The sequence below is a fragment of the Lithobates pipiens genome, unplaced genomic scaffold (genome assembly GCF_037356315.1).
Source record: "Lithobates pipiens isolate NorthernLeopardFrog02 unplaced genomic scaffold, aLitPip1_a1.2 Scaffold_16, whole genome shotgun sequence".
NCBI classification, from domain to species: Eukaryota; Metazoa; Chordata; class Amphibia; order Anura; family Ranidae; genus Lithobates; species Lithobates pipiens.
Window position 1 is genome coordinate 1,403,873 of NW_027507748.1, and position 20,195 is coordinate 1,424,067.

Below are 20,195 nucleotides of genomic sequence, written 5' to 3' on the forward strand. Positions count from 1 at the left end.
ATACGGCCCCACTGGGGGGGTTGGGGTAGTATACAGCCCCACTGGGGGGTTGGGGTAGTATATGGCCCCACTGGGGGGTTGGGGTAGTATATGGCAACACTGCGGGGGGTGGGGTAGTATACAGCCCCACTGGGGGGTTGGGGTAGTATACGGCCCCACTGGGGGGGTTGGGGTAGTATACAGCCCCACTGGGGGGGTTGGGGTATTATATGGCCACACTGCGGGGAGTGGGGTAGTATACGGCCCCACTGGGGGGGTTGGGGTAGTAAACGGCCCCATTGCTGCGGTATAGAAATACAGTCAGACAAAGACCAGATCACCACACACTGTTGGATGTATTCGATTGATAAAAAACGTTCACATTTCATAAACTCTTCCATTTCTCACCTCTTGGGGGATTTACAATGGTGCCAAAACCTCGAATAACATCGTGTCCTTCTGATGAGATTCATCCCACTGCCGTGTGACATTTGTAGCATGATCTATTTCTATGTTGTAAAGATGGTCACACAGACGTGTCTGCGCACGTCGTCCTGCCGACATCTTATATACAAGACGTAGGACAGGTGATTGTCATGTATGATATATCGGGGGGATACAGAGGACAGGTGATTATCATGTATGATATATCGGGGGGATACAGAGGACAGGTGATTATCATGTATGATATATCGGGGGGATACAGAGGACAGGTGATTGTCATGTATGATATATCGGGGGATACAGAGGACAGGTGATTGTCATGTATGATATATGGGGGGATACAGAGGACAGGTGATTGTCATGTATGATATATCGGGGGGATACAGAGGACAGGTGATTATCATGTATGATATATCGGGGGGGATACAGAGGACAGGTGATTATCATGTATGATATATCGGGGGGGATACAGAGGACAGGTGATTGTCATGTATGATATATCGGGGGATACAGAGGACAGGTGATTGTCATGTATGATATATCGGGGGATACAGAGGACAGGTGATTGTCATGTATGATATATCGGGGGATACAGAGGACAGGTGATTGTCATGTATGATATATCGGGGGATACAGAGGACAGGTGATTGTCATGTATGATATATCGGGGGATACAGAGGACAGGTGATTGTCATGTATGATATATCGGGGGATACAGAGGACAGGTGATTATCATGTATGATATATCGGGGGATACAGAGGACAGGTGATTGTCATGTATGATATATCGGGGGGGATACAGAGGACAGCTGATTGTCATGTATGATATATGGGGGGATACAGAGGACAGGTGATTGTCATGTATGATATATCGGGGGGGATACAGAGGACAGGTGATTGTCATGTATGATATATCGGGGGATACAGAGGACAGGTGATTGTCATGTATGATATATCGGGGGATACAGAGGACAGGTGATTGTCATATATGATATATGGGGGGATACAGAGGACAGGTGATTATCATGTATGATATATCGGGGGATACAGAGGACAGGTGATTGTCATGTATGATATATCGGGGGATACAGAGGACAGGTGATTGTCATGTATGATATATCGGGGGATACAGAGGACAGGTGATTGTCATGTATGATATATGGGGGGATACAGAGGACAGGTGATTGTCATGTATGATATATCGGGGGATACAGAGGACAGGTGATTGTCATGTATGATATATCGGGGGATACAGAGGACAGGTGATTATCATGTATGATATATCGGGGGATACAGAGGACAGGTGATTGTCATGTATGATATATCGGGGGGGGATACAGAGGACAGCTGATTGTCATGTATGATATATGGGGGGATACAGAGGACAGGTGATTGTCATGTATGATATATCGGGGGGGATACAGAGGACAGGTGATTGTCATGTATGATATATCGGGGGATACAGAGGACAGGTGATTGTCATGTATGATATATCGGGGGATACAGAGGACAGGTGATTGTCATGTATGATATATCGGGGGGATACAGAGGACAGGTGATTGTCATGTATGATATATCGGGGGATACAGAGGACAGGTGATTGTCATGTATGATATATCGGGGGGGATACAGAGGACAGGTGATTGTCATGTATGATATATCGGGGGGGGATACAGAGGACAGGTGATTATCATGTATGATATATCGGGGGATACAGAGGACAGGTGATTATCATGTATGATATATCGGGGGATACAGAGGACAGGTGATTGTCATGTATGATATATCGGGGGATACAGAGGACAGGTGATTGTCATGTATGATATATGGGGGGATACAGAGGACAGGTGATTATCATGTATGATATATCGGGGGATACAGAGGACAGGTGATTGTCATGTATGATATATCGGGGGGATACAGAGGACAGGTGATTATCATGTATGATATATCGGGGGATACAGAGGACAGGTGATTCTCATGTATGATATATCGGGGGATACAGAGGACAGGTGATTATCATGTATGATATATCGGGGGATACAGAGGACAGGTGATTGTCATGTATGATATATCGGGGGGGATACAGAGGACAGCTGATTGTCATGTATGATATATGGGGGGATACAGAGGACAGGTGATTGTCATGTATGATATATCGGGGGGGATACAGAGGACAGGTGATTGTCATGTATGATATATCGGGGGATACAGAGGACAGGTGATTGTCATGTATGATATATCGGGGGATACAGAGGACAGGTGATTGTCATGTATGATATATCGGGGGGATACAGAGGACAGGTGATTGTCATGTATGATATATCGGGGGATACAGAGGACAGGTGATTGTCATGTATGATATATCGGGGGGGATACAGAGGACAGGTGATTGTCATGTATGATATATCGGGGGGGGGATACAGAGGACAGGTGATTATCATGTATGATATATCGGGGGATACAGAGGACAGGTGATTATCATGTATGATATATCGGGGGATACAGAGGACAGGTGATTGTCATGTATGATATATTGGGGGATACAGAGGACAGGTGATTATCATGTATGATATATCGGGGGGATACAGAGGACAGGTGATTGTCATGTATGATTAGTGATGGACGAACTTCCGACGGGACGTTTCGCGAAAGCGAAATGCGAACGGACCCAAACGTTCGCGAAACCGAACGTTCGCCGCGGGCCCCATTGACTTCAATGGGAGGCGAACTTTGCAAACCTTCATGTCGAATTTGCGGCCACGTGGTAATTATTAGGGGGTAAAACGTAGTCCCACCATCTGGACAATGACATAATACATGTATGAGGTGAATTTGGGATCGATAACTACAAGCATTTTTATTTTATTTGGGAAATTGTTCTAACAATTCAGGACTATGGAGCTAATGAAGGCAATGGAGGAGAGGGAAGGTCAGGGACCAGGGTAGGCAAAGAAGAGGGTGCAGGAGATGATCACCAGCAGCGTGACATACCGGAATGACACATGCACCGTGATAGAGGCATCTGACAGCAGCACCGTAATACAGAGCACTGACAGCAGCACCGTGACATACAGCGCTGACAGCAGCACCGTGACATACAGCGCTGACAGCAGCACCGTGACATACAGCGCTGACAGCAGCACCGTGACATACAGCGCTGACAGCAGCACCGTGACATACAGCGCTGACAGCAGCACCGTGACATACAGCGCTGACAGCAGCACCGTGACATACAGCGCTGACAGCAGCACCGTGACATACAGCGCTGACAGCAGCACCGTGACATACAGCACTGACAGCAGCACCGTAAGCAGCCCCAGGAGGAAGTCAGCACAGCACAGGGATGGTGTGATCCCCTCATAATAAGAACCCCCAGGAGGAAGTCAGCACAGCACAGGGATAGTGTGATCCCTTCATAATAAGAACCCCCAGGAGGAAGTCAGCACAGCACAGGGATATCATAAGCAGCCCCAGTAGAAATATGACACCGCTCAACCTCTTCAAAGAGGAGGGTAGGGGCATATAGTACGGTGTGCTTTTTTGGGTCAAGGAAGTGAGCCAAATGAATTAAGAAGGTCTGTGTGCTTGATTAAAAAAATAGTTTATAGACATATACATGGTCTACTGGTCACATGTGTTGAATTCCTCCGAGATCCATGCCTCATTCATTTTTAGAAATGTGAGGTAGTTAACACTGTGGTGAGCTAGGCGAGTACGCTTATCGGTCACAATCCCCCCTGCTGCGCTGAACGTCCTTTCGGACAGGACACTGGATGAGGGGCAAGCCAACAGTTCGATTGCAAATTGGGCAAGCTCTGGCCAGAGGTCAAGCCTGCCCACCCAGTAGTCTAGGGGTTCATCACTCCTCAGAGCGTCCACATCGGCCGTTAACCCAATGTAGTCGGACACCTGACGGTCTAGGCGTTCCCTGATGCTGGATCCGGATGACACCTGTCGATGGGTCGGCTGAAAGAATGACCTCATATCCGAAGTCACCAACACATCTTCAAACCGGCCTCTTCTTGCAGGCGCTGTTGGATTGGTACCCGCAAATCCTTCTCTGGGAGTGGGAATTGCTCCTCTGCCAGCGCACGCAAAAGCAGAATGCAGCATTTCTCGAAGCAAGGCCTGGAAGTGCTGCATTCTGACAGCCCTCTGCGACGGCGGTAACATTTCCGCCATTTTGTGTTTGTACCGGGGGTCTAAGTACGTTGCCACCCAGTACTGGTCCTTGACCCTCATGCTTTTTATACGGGGGTCCCTATTAAAACACTGGAGCATGAAGGCCCCCATTTGCACTAAAGTGGAAGCGGTGTGGTGGCCTGGCTCCTGCTCATCATCCAGGATAATGTCGTCCTCTTCATTCTCCTCTCCCCATCCTCGCACAACAGGGATCCCAGAAAGGTTTAAAGCATGCTCTTCTTGCTCCTGCTCATCCGCCCCGGCACCATCCTCCTCTGACTCCTCATCAGACTCCTGTTGTTGACTTGTCTCAGATAGAGTAGCCCCCCCTGGGAATTCATCCAGCATTGCGACTTCCTCATCTTCCCGCTCCTGCTCCTCCACAGCCTGATCAATGACACGACGCAATGCACGCTCCAGAAAGAAGGCATAAGGTACCATGTCACTGATGGCGCCATGGCTGCGACTGACCAGTTTGGTGATCTCCTCAAATGGCCGCAGAAGTCTGCATGTGTCGCGCATGAGCAGCCACTGGCGCGGTGAAAAAAAACCCAGCTCCCCAGAACCGTTTCTTTCGCAGAGTTCATACAGGTAGACGTTAACTGCACGTTTCTGCTGGAGCAGCCTATCAAGCATATAGAAGGTTGAGTTCCATCGCGTCGGGCAATCGCAAATAAGACGTCTGACCGGCAGATGGTGTCGCCGCTGAATGTCAGCAAGGCGAGCCATGGCCGTGTAAGATCTTCTGAAATGGGCCGAGATTTTCCTTGCCTGCCGCAAGATGTCCTGGACCCCAGGGTATTTGACAAGGAATCGCTGCACGACCAAGTTTAAGACGTGTGCCATGCACGGCACGTGCGTGATTTTGCCCTGTTTCAATGCGCTAAGCAGATTGGCACCGTTGTCACACACCACTTTACCAACTGTCAAATTGAGCGGTGTTAGCCACTCATCTGCCTGTGAACGCAAAGCTGAAAGGAGTGCCGGGCCAGTGTGGCTCTTTGCTTCCAGGCACAACAGACGCAGCACGGCATGGCAACGTCTCACCTGGCATGTGGAATAGGTTCTGGGGAGCTTGGGCGGTGCAGTGGAAGAGACGCTAGCAGCGGAAAAGGAGGAGGCAGCTGAGGAGGAGAGGGAGGAGGATGGAGTAGGAGGAGGAGAAGAAGAGTCAGGCCTGCATGCAATCCGTGGCGGTAAAACCAAATCTACACGGGTGCCACGGGTTACATGCTTGACGGCCGTCAGAAGGTTCACCCAGTGGGCAGTAAAACTGATATACCTTCCCTGCCCGTGTTTGCTAGACCACGTGTCTGTGGTCAGATGTATCTTGGCACCGACACTGTGTGCCAGAGATACATTCACTTGCCGCTGAACATGGCCATATAGCTCTGGGATGCCCTTCTCTGAGAAATACTTCCTTCCTGGGACCTTCCATTGTGGTGTTCCAATGGCCACAAATTTGCGAAAGGCCTCCGAGTCCACCAGTTTATATGGCAGTAGTTGGCGGGCTATGAGTTCTGACAAGCCAGCCACCAACCGTTGGGCAAGAGGGTTATCCGGCGTCATCATTTTTTTACGCTCAAACATTAGGCCCACGGAAGCCTGCCTTTTTGCAGAAAAACGTGAGCTTGGCGTGATGGAAGGTGGAGTGGAGGACAATTGTGAGGAGAGAGGAGAAGGAGAAGTAGAAGACGAGGCTGGACGGTGAGAGCCTGCAGTGTGGCTTTGTGTGTTCCGTTGCTCCCACTGGGCTCGGTGATGGCTGCTCATGTGCCTTCTTAAGGCGGTCGTCCCTAGGTGAGTATTGGGCTTACCGCGACTAACGCGTTGACTGCAAAGATTGCAGATGGCAACGCTATTGTCAGCAGCGGACACGTTAAAAAAAGCCCACACTGCGGAGCCATGTGCCGGTGTCCTGGGAGCGCCAGATGTGACCGTACATGGTCGATGACTCGCTCCTGATACATTTGCAGTCTGCTTTGTCCCTGCTGTGCAATGTAAGTCATTGCTGCTTCTCCTCCCTATCTGCTGGTCCATATCTCCCTCTGAACTCCCCTCCTCTTCCTCTCTTGTGGGCACCCACGTGACATCACTAGACACGTCATCATCAACGTCACCTTCCCCACCGCTATAAGTAGAGTAGGCAGCAACACCGGGGACCAACCTCCTCCTTGGGCTGATCTGGGTACTGGCGTCAGACTGCTGAGTAGCGCTTGTTGCTACCTCCTCTTCCTGATCCAATACCAAGAGTGGCTGCGCATCAGAAATGTCCTCTTGATATGGATCGGAAAATAATTCCAGTGACTCAAGCGGAAGGTATGTGGTGGTGGTGGTGGTGGTGGTCGTGTTGTTGGTGGTAGTGTCTTTGGGGGTGCACATAGCAGAGAGTGAAGAAGAGGGTGCAGATCGAGAGGATGAGGAGGGTGCAGAAGAGTAAGGCTGAGCGAGCCACTCAACCAAGTCTGGTGCATCCTTTAAAGTAATTGAACGCACCTTCTGCAACTTCCCACTTTGGCTCAAGCCTGTTGCTCCTGCCCTACCCCTACCACCCCTGCGGAAGGGCCTGCCTCTTCCTCTGCCTGTCATTTTTTAAATGACCCTGTGACAAAACTCTTAGTCCCTATACCGATGAAGGACTGCTGCAGTATAGGGCAGCGGTCAGCAGTGGTGCACGTCAACCCTATCTATTGTGGACCGATAGCGGTCCTTACAGAACAGCAGACTGTACCGCACTCAAGCCTATGTACCGTAGCACCCTATACCAAGTTACCAGTCCTTATAAGAACTTTTGTGGAACAAGCAGGTTGTGTGTTAGTGATTAGCAGACTGTACGTCAGTCCCTATACCGCTGAAGGACTGCTGCAGTATAGGTGAGCGGTCAGCAGTGGTGCACGTCAACCCTATCTATTGTGGACCGATAGCGGTCCTTACAGAACAGCAGACTGTACCGCACTCAAGCCTATGTACCGTAGCACCCTATACCAAGTTACCAGTCCTTATAAGAACTTTTGTGGACCAAGCAGGTTGTGTATTAGTGTTTAGCAGACTGTACGTCAGTCCCTATACCGCTGAAGGACTGCTGCAGTATAGGGCAGCGGTCAGCAGTGGTGCACGTCAACCCTATCTATTGTGGACCGATAGCGGTCCTTACAGAACAGCAGACTGTACCGCACTCAAGCCTATGTACCGTAGCACCCTATACCAAGTTACCAGTCCTTATAAGAACTTTTGTGGAACAAGCAGGTTGTGTGTTAGTGATTAGCAGACTGTACGTCAGTCCCTATACCGCTGAAGGACTGCTGCAGTATAGGTGAGCGGTCAGCAGTGGTGCACGTCAACCCTATCTATTGTGGACCTATAGCGGTCCTTACAGAACAGCAGACTGTACCGCACTCAAGCCTATGTACCGTAGCACCCTATACCAAGTTACCAGTCCTTATAAGAACTTTTGTGGACCAAGCAGGTTGTGTATTAGTGTTTAGCAGACTGTACGTCAGTCCCTATACCGCTGAAGGACTGCTGCAGTATAGGGCAGCGGTCAGCAGTGGTGCACGTCAACCCTATCTATTGTGGACCGATAGCGGTCCTTACAGAACAGCAGACTGTACCGCACTCAAGCCTATGTACCGTAGCACCCTATACCAAGTTACCAGTCCTTATAAGAACTTTTGTGGAACAAGCAGGTTGTGTGTTAGTGATTAGCAGACTGTACGTCAGTCCCTATACCGCTGAAGGACTGCTGCAGTATAGGGCAGCGGTCAGCAGTGGTGCACGTCAACCCTATCTATTGTGGACCGATAGCGGTCCTTACAGAACAGCAGACTGTACCGCACTCAAGCCTATGTACCGTAGCACCCTATACCAAGTTACCAGTCCTTATAAGAACTTTTGTGGAACAAGCAGGTTGTGTGTTAGTGATTAGCAGACTGTACGTCAGTCCCTATACCGCTGAAGGACTGCTGCAGTATAGGTGAGCGGTCAGCAGTGGTGCACGTCAACCCTATCTATTGTGGACCTATAGCGGTCCTTACAGAACAGCAGACTGTACCGCACTCAAGCCTATGTACCGTAGCACCCTATACCAAGTTACCAGTCCTTATAAGAACTTTTGTGGACCAAGCAGGTTGTGTATTAGTGTTTAGCAGACTGTACGTCAGTCCCTATACCGCTGAAGGACTGCTGCAGTATAGGGCAGCGGTCAGCAGTGGTGCACGTCAACCCTATCTATTGTGGACCGATAGCGGTCCTTACAGAACAGCAGACTGTACCGCACTCAAGCCTATGTACCGTAGCACCCTATACCAAGTTACCAGTCCTTATAAGAACTTTTGTGGACCAAGCAGGTTGTGTATTAGTGTTTAGCAGACTGTACGTCAGTCCCTATACCGCTGAAGGACTGCTGCAGTATAGGGCAGCGGTCAGCAGTGGTGCACGTCAACCCTATCTATTGTGGACCGATAGCGGTCCTTACAGAACAGCAGACTGTACCGCACTCAAGCCTATGTACCGTAGCACCCTATACCAAGTTACCAGTCCTTATAAGAACTTTTGTGGAACAAGCAGGTTGTGTGTTAGTGATTAGCAGACTGTACGTCAGTCCCTATACCGCTGAAGGACTGCTGCAGTATAGGTGAGCGGTCAGCAGTGGTGCACGTCAACCCTATCTATTGTGGACCTATAGCGGTCCTTACAGAACAGCAGACTGTACCGCACTCAAGCCTATGTACCGTAGCACCCTATACCAAGTTACCAGTCCTTATAAGAACTTTTGTGGACCAAGCAGGTTGTGTATTAGTGTTTAGCAGACTGTACGTCAGTCCCTATACCGCTGAAGGACTGCTGCAGTATAGGGCAGCGGTCAGCAGTGGTGCACGTCAACCCTATCTATTGTGGACCGATAGCGGTCCTTACAGAACAGCAGACTGTACCGCACTCAAGCCTATGTACCGTAGCACCCTATACCAAGTTACCAGTCCTTATAAGAACTTTTGTGGAACAAGCAGGTTGTGTGTTAGTGATTAGCAGACTGTACGTCAGTCCCTATACCGCTGAAGGACTGCTGCAGTATAGGGCAGCGGTCAGCAGTGGTGCACGTCAACCCTATCTATTGTGGACCGATAGCGGTCCTTACAGAACAGCAGACTGTACCGCACTCAAGCCTATGTACCGTAGCACCCTATACCAAGTTACCAGTCCTTATAAGAACTTTTGTGGAACAAGCAGGTTGTGTGTTAGTGATTAGCAGACTGTACGTCAGTCCCTATACCGCTGAAGGACTGCTGCAGTATAGGTGAGCGGTCAGCAGTGGTGCACGTCAACCCTATCTATTGTGGACCTATAGCGGTCCTTACAGAACAGCAGACTGTACCGCACTCAAGCCTATGTACCGTAGCACCCTATACCAAGTTACCAGTCCTTATAAGAACTTTTGTGGACCAAGCAGGTTGTGTATTAGTGTTTAGCAGACTGTACGTCAGTCCCTATACCGCTGAAGGACTGCTGCAGTATAGGGCAGCGGTCAGCAGTGGTGCACGTCAACCCTATCTATTGTGGACCGATAGCGGTCCTTACAGAACAGCAGACTGTACCGCACTCAAGCCTATGTACCGTAGCACCCTATACCAAGTTACCAGTCCTTATAAGAACTTTTGTGGAACAAGCAGGTTGTGTGTTAGTGATTAGCAGACTGTACGTCAGTCCCTATACCGCTGAAGGACTGCTGCAGTATAGGGCAGCGGTCAGCAGTGGTGCACGTCAACCCTATCTATTGTGGACCGATAGCGGTCCTTACAGAACAGCAGACTGTACCGCACTCAAGCCTATGTACCGTAGCACCCTATACCAAGTTACCAGTCCTTATAAGAACTTTTGTGGACCAAGCAGGTTGTGTATTAGTGTTTAGCAGACTGTACGTCAGTCCCTATACCGCTGAAGGACTGCTGCAGTATAGGGCAGCGGTCAGCAGTGGTGCACGTCAACCCTATCTATTGTGGACCGATAGCGGTCCTTACAGAACAGCAGACTGTACCGCACTCAAGCCTATGTACCGTAGCACCCTATACCAAGTTACCAGTCCTTATAAGAACTTTTGTGGAACAAGCAGGTTGTGTGTTAGTGATTAGCAGACTGTACGTCAGTCCCTATACCGCTGAAGGACTGCTGCAGTATAGGTGAGCGGTCAGCAGTGGTGCACGTCAACCCTATCTATTGTGGACCGATAGCGGTCCTTACAGAACAGCAGACTGTACCGCACTCAAGCCTATGTACCGTAGCACCCTATACCAAGTTACCAGTCCTTATAAGAACTTTTGTGGACCAAGCAGGTTGTGTATTAGTGTTTAGCAGACTGTACGTCAGTCCCTATACCGCTGAAGGACTGCTGCAGTATAGGGCAGCGGTCAGCAGTGGTGCACGTCAACCCTATCTATTGTGGACCGATAGCGGTCCTTACAGAACAGCAGACTGTACCGCACTCAAGCCTATGTACCGTAGCACCCTATACCAAGTTACCAGTCCTTATAAGAACTTTTGTGGAACAAGCAGGTTGTGTGTTAGTGATTAGCAGACTGTACGTCAGTCCCTATACCGCTGAAGGACTGCTGCAGTATAGGGCAGCGGTCAGCAGTGGTGCACGTCAACCCTATCTATTGTGGACCGATAGCGGTCCTTACAGAACAGCAGACTGTACCGCACTCAAGCCTATGTACCGTAGCACCCTATACCAAGTTACCAGTCCTTATAAGAACTTTTGTGGAACAAGTGAGTTGTGAATGTTTAGCAGACTGCAGCAGAAGGGCAGCAGTCAAGTATAATATCCTTTCTATATTTGGAAGAAAGAATATTATACATGTACAAGCCTATTACTGTACCACTGATACCAGTCCTGAAAAGAACCTTTGTGGAACTAATAATAACAGCAAGTCTTTAAAATTACCCTCACTGCCTGACAACACTGCTTCCTTCCTGTCCCTATACAAATTGGCAAAAAAAGAGAACGATTAGTGGTTACTGGAACAGCTCTTTTGTGGACCTTGATAGTAACAGCTAATGATGATGATGATGATGATGATGATGAAAGACTAATCTGGCTGTCCCTGTAGCATACACCGTCCTTTCCCTTTCTCTAAACTAACAAAAGACACTCAGGCTGCTGCAAGAATCAGCAGCACAGCAAACCTATCAACACCTAACACCTATACCAGTCCTGAAAAGAACTTTTGTGTACCAAATAGCTAGTGGTTTATCTCTCCCTACTCCACACAGGATCCTTTCCCTACAGTGACAGAAGAAAGAATGTAAAATGGCCACCGGATCGGGTGTATTTATAGGTTAGGGGGAATGTACAAGTGTCCATGTGCTGTCATGTCTCAATTGGCTGTCCTGTATCACATGATAAACGTGTCACCAAAGGTTAAAGTTCTTGTATACATTAAACACGTAAGTCCGCCGCGGCGAACGACGGAAAAAGGCGTTCGAACGTGCGGACCGCGAATGTCGGAAATTCGCCGCGAAACGACCGCCGGGCGAAACGTTCGTCCATCACTATGTATGATATATCGGGGGATACAGAGGACAGGCGATTGTCATGTATGATATATCGGGGGATACAGAGGACAGGTGATTGTCATGTATGATATATCGGGGGGATACAGAGGACAGGTGATTGTCATGTATGATATATCGGGGGGATACAGAGGACAGGTGATTATCATGTATGATATATCAGGGGATACAGAGGACAGGTGATTGTCATGTATGATATATCGGGGGGATACAGAGGACAGGTGATTGTCATGTATGATATATCAGGGGGATACAGAGGACAGGTGATTATCATGTATGATATATCGGGGGGGATACAGAGGACAGGTGATTATCATGTATGATATATCGGGGGATACAGAGGACAGGTGATTGTCATGTATGATATATCGGGGGGATACAGAGGACAGGTGATTGTCATGTATGATATATCAGGGGATACAGAGGACAGGTGATTGTCATGTATGATATATCGGGGGATACAGAGGACAGGTGATTGTCATGTATGATATATCGGGGGATACAGAGGACAGGTGATTGTCATGTATGATATATCGGGGGATACAGAGGACAGGTGATTGTCATATATGATATATCGGGGGATACAGAGGACAGGTGATTGTCATGTATGATATATCGGGGGGATACAGAGGACAGGTGATTATCATGTATGATATATCGGGGGGGGATACAGAGGACAGGTGATTGTCATGTATGATATATCGGGGGATACAGAGGACAGGTGATTGTCATGTATGATATATCGGGGGATACAGAGGACAGGTGATTGTCATGTATGATATATCGGGGGATACAGAGGACAGGTGATTGTCATATATGATATATGGGGGGATACAGAGGACAGGTGATTGTCATGTATGATATATCGGGGGATACAGAGGACAGGTGATTGTCATGTATGATATATCAGGGGATACAGAGGACAGGTGATTGTCATGTATGATATATCGGGGGATACAGAGGACAGGCGATTGTCATGTATGATATATCGGGGGGGATACAGAGGACAGGCGATTGTCATGTATGATATATCGGGGGATACAGAGGACAGGTGATTATCATGTATGATATATCGGGGGATACAGAGGACAGGTGATTATCATGTATGATATATCGGGGGATACAGAGGACAGGTGATTGTCATGTATGATATATCGGGGGATACAGAGGACAGGCGATTGTCATGTATGATATATCGGGGGATACAGAGGACAGGTGATTATCATGTATGATATATCGGGGGGGATACAGAGGACAGGTGATTATCATGTATGATATATCGGGGGATACAGAGGACAGGTGATTGTCATGTATGATATATCGGGGGGATACAGAGGACAGGTGATTCTCATGTATGCTATATCGGGGGATATTTTCATCATCTCGCTATTCGTTTCGGTTTTTCCGACTTTCACAGATTTATTTCATCTTTGGGATTTTCAAGCTCCAATTGTGAAGAAGGCGTGTCTATCCAATTCTTACATTCTGATTGGTGGACCTCTAATTCAATTTTCCTTATTATACACAGCTGGTTTCTGTTTAATTTAGCTATGAGTAAGCGTCTAACGATACGAAACGCGTTAGCCACTTACCCTGTCTGTCCTTCCCTGATGTGACGGTACTTTTGGATTTTTAAGTCTACAATAAAGATGCCTTTTCATGGAGTGCAGGATTTCTTTTTCCACAGAATGGGATTGCCTTTTCCCATCTTCATCACATGGAGGACTGGGAGATTACAGTAGAAAGATACAATATCTGACAAAAGTAAGTACACCCCTCAGTGCCATTTCTTCTCTCTTTCCATGTTTCAGCACTGAAGAAATGACACTTGTCTACAATGTAAAGTAGTGAGTGTACAGCTTGTATAACAGTGTAAATTTCCTGTCCCCTCAAAATAACTCAACACACAGCCATTAATGTCTAAACCGCTGGCAACAAAAGTCAGTACACCCCTAAGGGGAAAATGTCCAATATTTTGTGTGGCCGTCATTATTTTCCAGCACTGCCTTCACCCTCTTGGGCATGGAGGTCACCAGAGCTTCACAGGTCACCACTGGAGTCCTCCTCCCCTCCCCCATGATGACATCACAGAGCTGGTGGATGTTGGAGACCTTCCCCTCCTCCACCTTCCGTCTGAGGATCCCCCACAGATGATCAATAGGGTTTAGGTCTGGAGACATGCTTGGCCAGTCCATCACCTTTACCCTCAGCTTCTTTAGCAAGGCAGTGGTGGTGTTGGAGGTGTGTTTGGGGTGGTTATTATGTTGGAATACTGCCCTGCGGTCCAGTCTCTGAAGGGAGGGGATCATGCTCTGCTTCAGTATGTCACAGTACATGTTGGCATTCATGGTCCCCTCAATGATCTGTAGCCCCCCAGTGCCGGCAGCACTCATGCAGCCCCAGACCATGACACCCCCACCACCATGCCTGACTGTAGACAAGACACACTTGTCTTTGTCCTCCTCACCTGGTTGCCCCCACACACGCTTGTCACCATCTGACACCAAATACCTTTATCTTGGTCCCATCAGACCACAGGACATGGTTCCAGTAATCCATCTCCTTAGTCTGCTTGTCTTCAGCAAACTGTTTGTGGTCTTTCTTGTGCATCATCTTTAGAAGAGGCTTCCTTCTGGGATGACAGCCATGCAGACCAATTTGATGCAGTGTGCGGTGTATGGTCTGAGCATTGACAGGCTGACCCCCCACCCCTACAACCTCTGCAGCAATGCTGGCAGCACTCATACGTCTATTTCCCAAAGACAACCTCTGGATATGACGCTGAGCACGTGACCTCAACTTCTTTGGTGGACCATGGCGAGGCCTGTTCTGAGGGGAACCTGTCCTGTTATACCGCTGTATGGTCTTGGCCACCGTGCTGCAGCTCAGTTTCAGGGTCTCGGCAATCTTCTTATAGCCTAGAACATCTTTATGTAGAGCAACAATTCTTATCTTCAGATCCTCAGAGAGTTCTTTGCCATGAGGTGCCATGTTGTACTTCCAGTGACCAGTATGAGAGAGTGAGAGCGATAACACCAAATTTAACACACCTGCTTCCCATTCACACCTGAGACCTTGTAACACTAACGAGTCACATGACACCAGGGAGGGGAAAATGGCTAATTGGGCCCAATTTGGACATTTTCACTTAGGGGTGTACTCATTTTTGTTGCTAGTGAAGAAAAGATTTACAAAAATGGGAGGGGTGTCCTTCCTTACTTTTTGTTAGATGCTGTAACATTGTTTGAACATGGGAAGTTACAGTGGCACGGCATTTCTGGCAGGATCACCAGGTAATTTCTGTGCTTGATGAACATTTTGGACTTGGTTTTAGGTATTCTTTCATTTGTATACAGTTTTCGTATAACTGTATTGTTTAGTGTTTCCCAGACAAGACATGCAGATGGATTGGTTGTGATTGTCGCTGTGTATGGCCACCGCTGCTACAGAGCAGGAACCGGGATCTATGGACCTTCATCTGTACATTTGTAGCCACCAAGTGACCGTCTGCATGTCTTCTGTGTAGGACACCTCTATAGAAATGATGTCACCACGTAATACCATTCTTGCTGAAGAGATGAGATTTCTGATGTAGGGTTCTCTCTCCTGGCAGTGTGAAGATCGGAAGATTGAAGGTCTCTACAAGGCCCTGCAGATGGCTGGAGATAATTCTTCCTTCCCTCAGACCGTCTCTCTTTCCCTTTACTCCTCCGCTTCATTCATTGGATTCTTCATCAATAAAGACCAGGCCGGGGCCATCCGGAGCTTTGTGGAGGCGTTCTGTAGTCTGGCCTCCACACATGCAGGTGAGGTTCTCAGATGATGGACAGTGAACCTCTTCCCCTCCAGGAGAGTCAGGAGAATTCCCCATCATTATATAATTAGATTTTTAAATGACCGTGAGGTGTGGGGGTTGGGTATTCTCTGCTAAGATCATCGCAAGGTCTGTTGTAGATTCTGTCCGGAATGATGAAGGGGAGGATACGGGATAGAGGTTGATGATACGGGATAAAGGTTGAGGATACGGGATAGAGGTTGAGGATAGGGGATAAAGGTTGAGGATATAGGATAGAGGTTGAGGATATAGGATAAAGGTTGAGGATATGGGATAAAGGTTGAGGATATAGGATAAAGGTTGAGGATATAGGATAAAGGTTGAGGATATAGGATAGAGGTTGAGGATATAGGATAAAGGTTGAGGATAGGGGATAAAGGTTGAGGATACGGGATAGAGGTTGAGGATACGGGATAAAGGTTGAGGATACGGGATAAAGGTTGAGGATATGGGATAAAGGTTGAGGATACGGGATAGAGGTTGAGGATACGGGATAGAGGTTGAGGATAGGGGATAAAGGTTGAGGATATAGGATAGAGGTTGAGGATACAGGATAAAGGTTGAGGATACGGGATAAAGGTTGAGGATTTAGGATAAAGGTTGAGGATACGGGATAGAGGTTGAGGATAGGGGATAAAGGTTGAGGATATGGGATAAAGGTTGAGGATACGGGATAAAGTTTGAGGATACAGGATAAAGGTTGAGGATATGGGATAAAGGTTGAGGATACGGGATAAAGGTTGAGGATATGGGATAAAGGTTGAGGATACGGGATAAAGGTTGAGGATATGATATAAAGGTTGAGGATATAGGATAGAGGTTGAGGATACGGGATAGAGGTTGAGGATATGATATAAAGGTTGAGGATATAGGATAGAGGTTGAGGATATAGGATAGAGGTTGAGGATACGGGATAAAGGTTGAGGATATGATATAAAGGTTGAGGATATGGGATAAAGGTTGAGGATACGGGATAGAGGTTGAGGATAGGGGATAAAGGTTGAGGATAGGGGATAAAGGTTGAGGATACGGGATAGAGGTTGAGGATACGGGATAAAGGTTGAGGATACGGGATAGAGGTTGAGGATAGGGGATAAAGGTTGAGGATACAGGATAGAGGTTGAGGATACGGGATAGAGGTTGAGGATACGGGATAAAGGTTGAGGATACGGGGTAGAGGTTGAGGATACGGGATAGAGGTTGAGGATATGATATAAAGGTTGAGGGTATAGGATAGAGGTTGAGGATACGGGATAAAGGTTGTGGATACAGGATAAAGGTTGAGGATACGGAATAAAGGTTGAGGATACGGGATAGAGGTTGAGGATACGGGATAAAGGTTGAGGATACGGGATAGAGGTTGAGGATATGATATAAAGGTTGAGAATATAGGATAGAGGTTGAGGATACGGGATAGAGGTTGAGGATACGGGATAAAGGTTGAGGATAGGGGATAAAGGTTGAGGATACAGGATAAAGGTTGAGGATACGGAACACAGGTTGAGGATACGGGGTAGAGGTTGAGGATACGGGATAAAGGTTGAGGATACGGGATAGAGGTTGAGGATACGGGATAGAGGTTGAGGATACGGGATAAAGGTTGAGGATACGGGATAGAGGTTGAGGATACGGGATAAAGGTTGAGGATACGGGATAGAGGTTGAGGATACGGGATAAAGGTTGAGGATACGGGATAGAGGTTGAGGATACGGGATAAAGTTTGAGGATACGGGATAGAGGTTGAGGATACGGGATAAAGGTTGAGGATACGGGATAGAGGTTGAGGATACGGGATAAAGGTTGAGGATACGGGATAGAGGTTGAGGATATGATATAAAGGTTGAGGATATAGGATAGAGGTTCAGGATACAAGATGGGCAATGGCATGTTAGCAGACCTCCCAAATGTCCCTGATCTGGAGGAACTGTCCCTCTGCCAAAACCAATTATTTCTGTACCTCCTTCCTCCTCTATATGGTTTGAAGTATACGCCTTTCTATTATGTACTGTATGTATATGTATGTGTGTACTGTATATTGTATTGTTATAGTGAGGTGACCCTCCCTCGTATCTTCTCTCCTCAGATTGCTCCATCAGGTTGGTCTCTCGAGAGTTTCACTTGACTTTGGCACACAAATTCTCTCCACACCTTCAAGGGACCCTGGAATGTCTGGCAAAGTCCATCTGTCCTACCCAGAACTGTGTGTGGGAAGCCACACTTTACTCCAGGGATATGAGATTTGTTCATTACCAGGTACCCGGGGCACCAGAGGAGCGGGGGGGGGGACTGTGATAACAGAGGAAATAATCAAAATATACAGAGTGCATTGGATGCCAATTCCCTGGCAGTCTCCAGTTTCTTGTACTAAACAACAGTCTGCAAGGCTGTGACACCCTTCTCCTCTCCTCACATTATTGAGTTCCTGGCACAGATGAGGATTCTGGTAGGTTGTGTTCCCTTTTCTCTGCTCCTCCTCACATTATGGAGTTCCTGGCTGAGTGTCAGGGCTGGCTTAGCCCTTCCTCCTCTGGGCTGGCTGCTCAGCTGTCGGCTAATTGCCAGCTCTCTTCTCTTTCCACAGTTACCAGCTGTTCCCGATGATGCTCGTCTGACCTGCCTATTTAAAGCCTTCCTGCTCACTCTTTCCTTTGCCTTCGCGTTGGTCACATCACTAGGAACCATCCCCTGCTGTTTGTTTCAAGACTGGCTTGCTGACATCCCATCTGGCTTCTTATCCTGCTTGCAGTTGCTCTCCTTGGATCCCTGACTTCTGGACTGGCTGATTACCCGATCTGGTTACTGGACTCTGGCTATGCTTGACTACGCTTTTTTCTATTTAACTTTTTATTTTTATTAATAAACAAGTGTGATTTGATTGTACTTCTGTCTCGGTCTGATTCATGGTTCCTGACAGTAGGCGAAGGCCATGAATTCAGAAGATACAGTCAATCCACTTGTTGGTAATATTTTTTCCAGATTGGATGAATTGGATCACTGCATGGATCAGTTTGCCTTGGCATTACAAACGCTCCTGAGTCGCACGGCTCACCTGGAATCCCCCGCGGTGGCTGCTCCGGTACAATCTGAGTCGCAGGCTGTCCCTGCTGCTGCGCCAGTCTCTGTGCAGGCACCCACCTCGAGTATTACCTCTATAAGAGGTATGTCTGGTTCTGCTCCACTTCCCCAGCGATTTGGGGGCGATCCAGTTCAATGCAGAGGGGTTCTCAACCAGGTTGAGATTTACTTCGAGATGCTGCCCCAGGCGTTTCCCACAGACAGAAGCAAAGTAGGCTTTGTGATATCTTTGCTTTCTGAGAGAGCCTTGGCCTGGGCTAACCCTCTATGGGAGACGCAAAAACCTGTCTTGAGTTACCCTCAGTTTGTGGCTTCATATAAAAGGGTATTTGACGTTCCGCACGCTCCGCTTCTGCTGCCAAATGCCTCATGTCCATCAAACAGAGTACGAGAACTGTTGCCGACTACGCCATTGAATTCCGTACTCTGGCAGCAGAGGTTGCTTGGAACAATGAGGCCCTTGTGGCTTTTTCTCATGGTCTCTCGGATTCCATCAAGGATGAGATAGCAGCCCGAGATATACCCACTGAGCTGGAGAGCTTGATCTCATTTGTCATCCTCATTGACTCCAGACTCAGAGAAAGACTTTCTCTTAAAGAGCGCTTGCAGAAGCCTCCTGTACGCTTGCCTCCGAGCTTTGTAGTCCCACCCATGCCTCCCTCACCTCCCATGCCTCATCACCTCCCATGCCTCCCTCACCTCCCATGCCTCCTGGTACCGAGTCGGTCAGTGAAGATGAACCCATGCACCTGGGCTTCACGCGTCTCTCTGCAGATGAGAGAGCCTTTAGGAGGAGGGAGAGATTGTGCCTTTATTGTGGCCAGACAGGTCACTTTTTGAAGTCTTGTCCCACCTATCCAGGGAACACCCAAACCTTGAGGTCCTGTCATGGACAGACCTTAGGTGGCGTTGTTTCGTCCCCAGTTATCCTGAAGGATAAGCCTCCTGGTTTTGGTCACTCTTTCTGCTGAGTCGTCCATCGAGATACAGGCTCTAATCGACTCCGGGGCTGCAGGCCTGTTCATTGATGCTGCCCTTGTATTGCAGCACTCGATTCCGCTGTAGCTGCGTGACACTCCACTTGCCATTGAGGCTCCTGACGGGAGACCTT

At 48.1% G+C, this 20,195-nt stretch overlaps 1 protein-coding gene across 1 annotated transcript in view; it reads left to right on the forward strand.

Annotated features, from left to right (window-relative positions):
• UBASH3A (ubiquitin associated and SH3 domain containing A) overlaps positions 1-20,195 on the forward strand; it is a 243,320-nt gene that overhangs the window by 132,843 nt on the left and 90,282 nt on the right. Inside the window, exons 4-5 of the mRNA XM_077479393.1 lie at positions 15,788-15,980; positions 18,093-18,262. Coding sequence (XP_077335519.1) covers positions 15,788-15,980; positions 18,093-18,262 — 363 coding nt within the window. The remainder of the gene's footprint in view (positions 1-15,787; positions 15,981-18,092; positions 18,263-20,195) is intronic.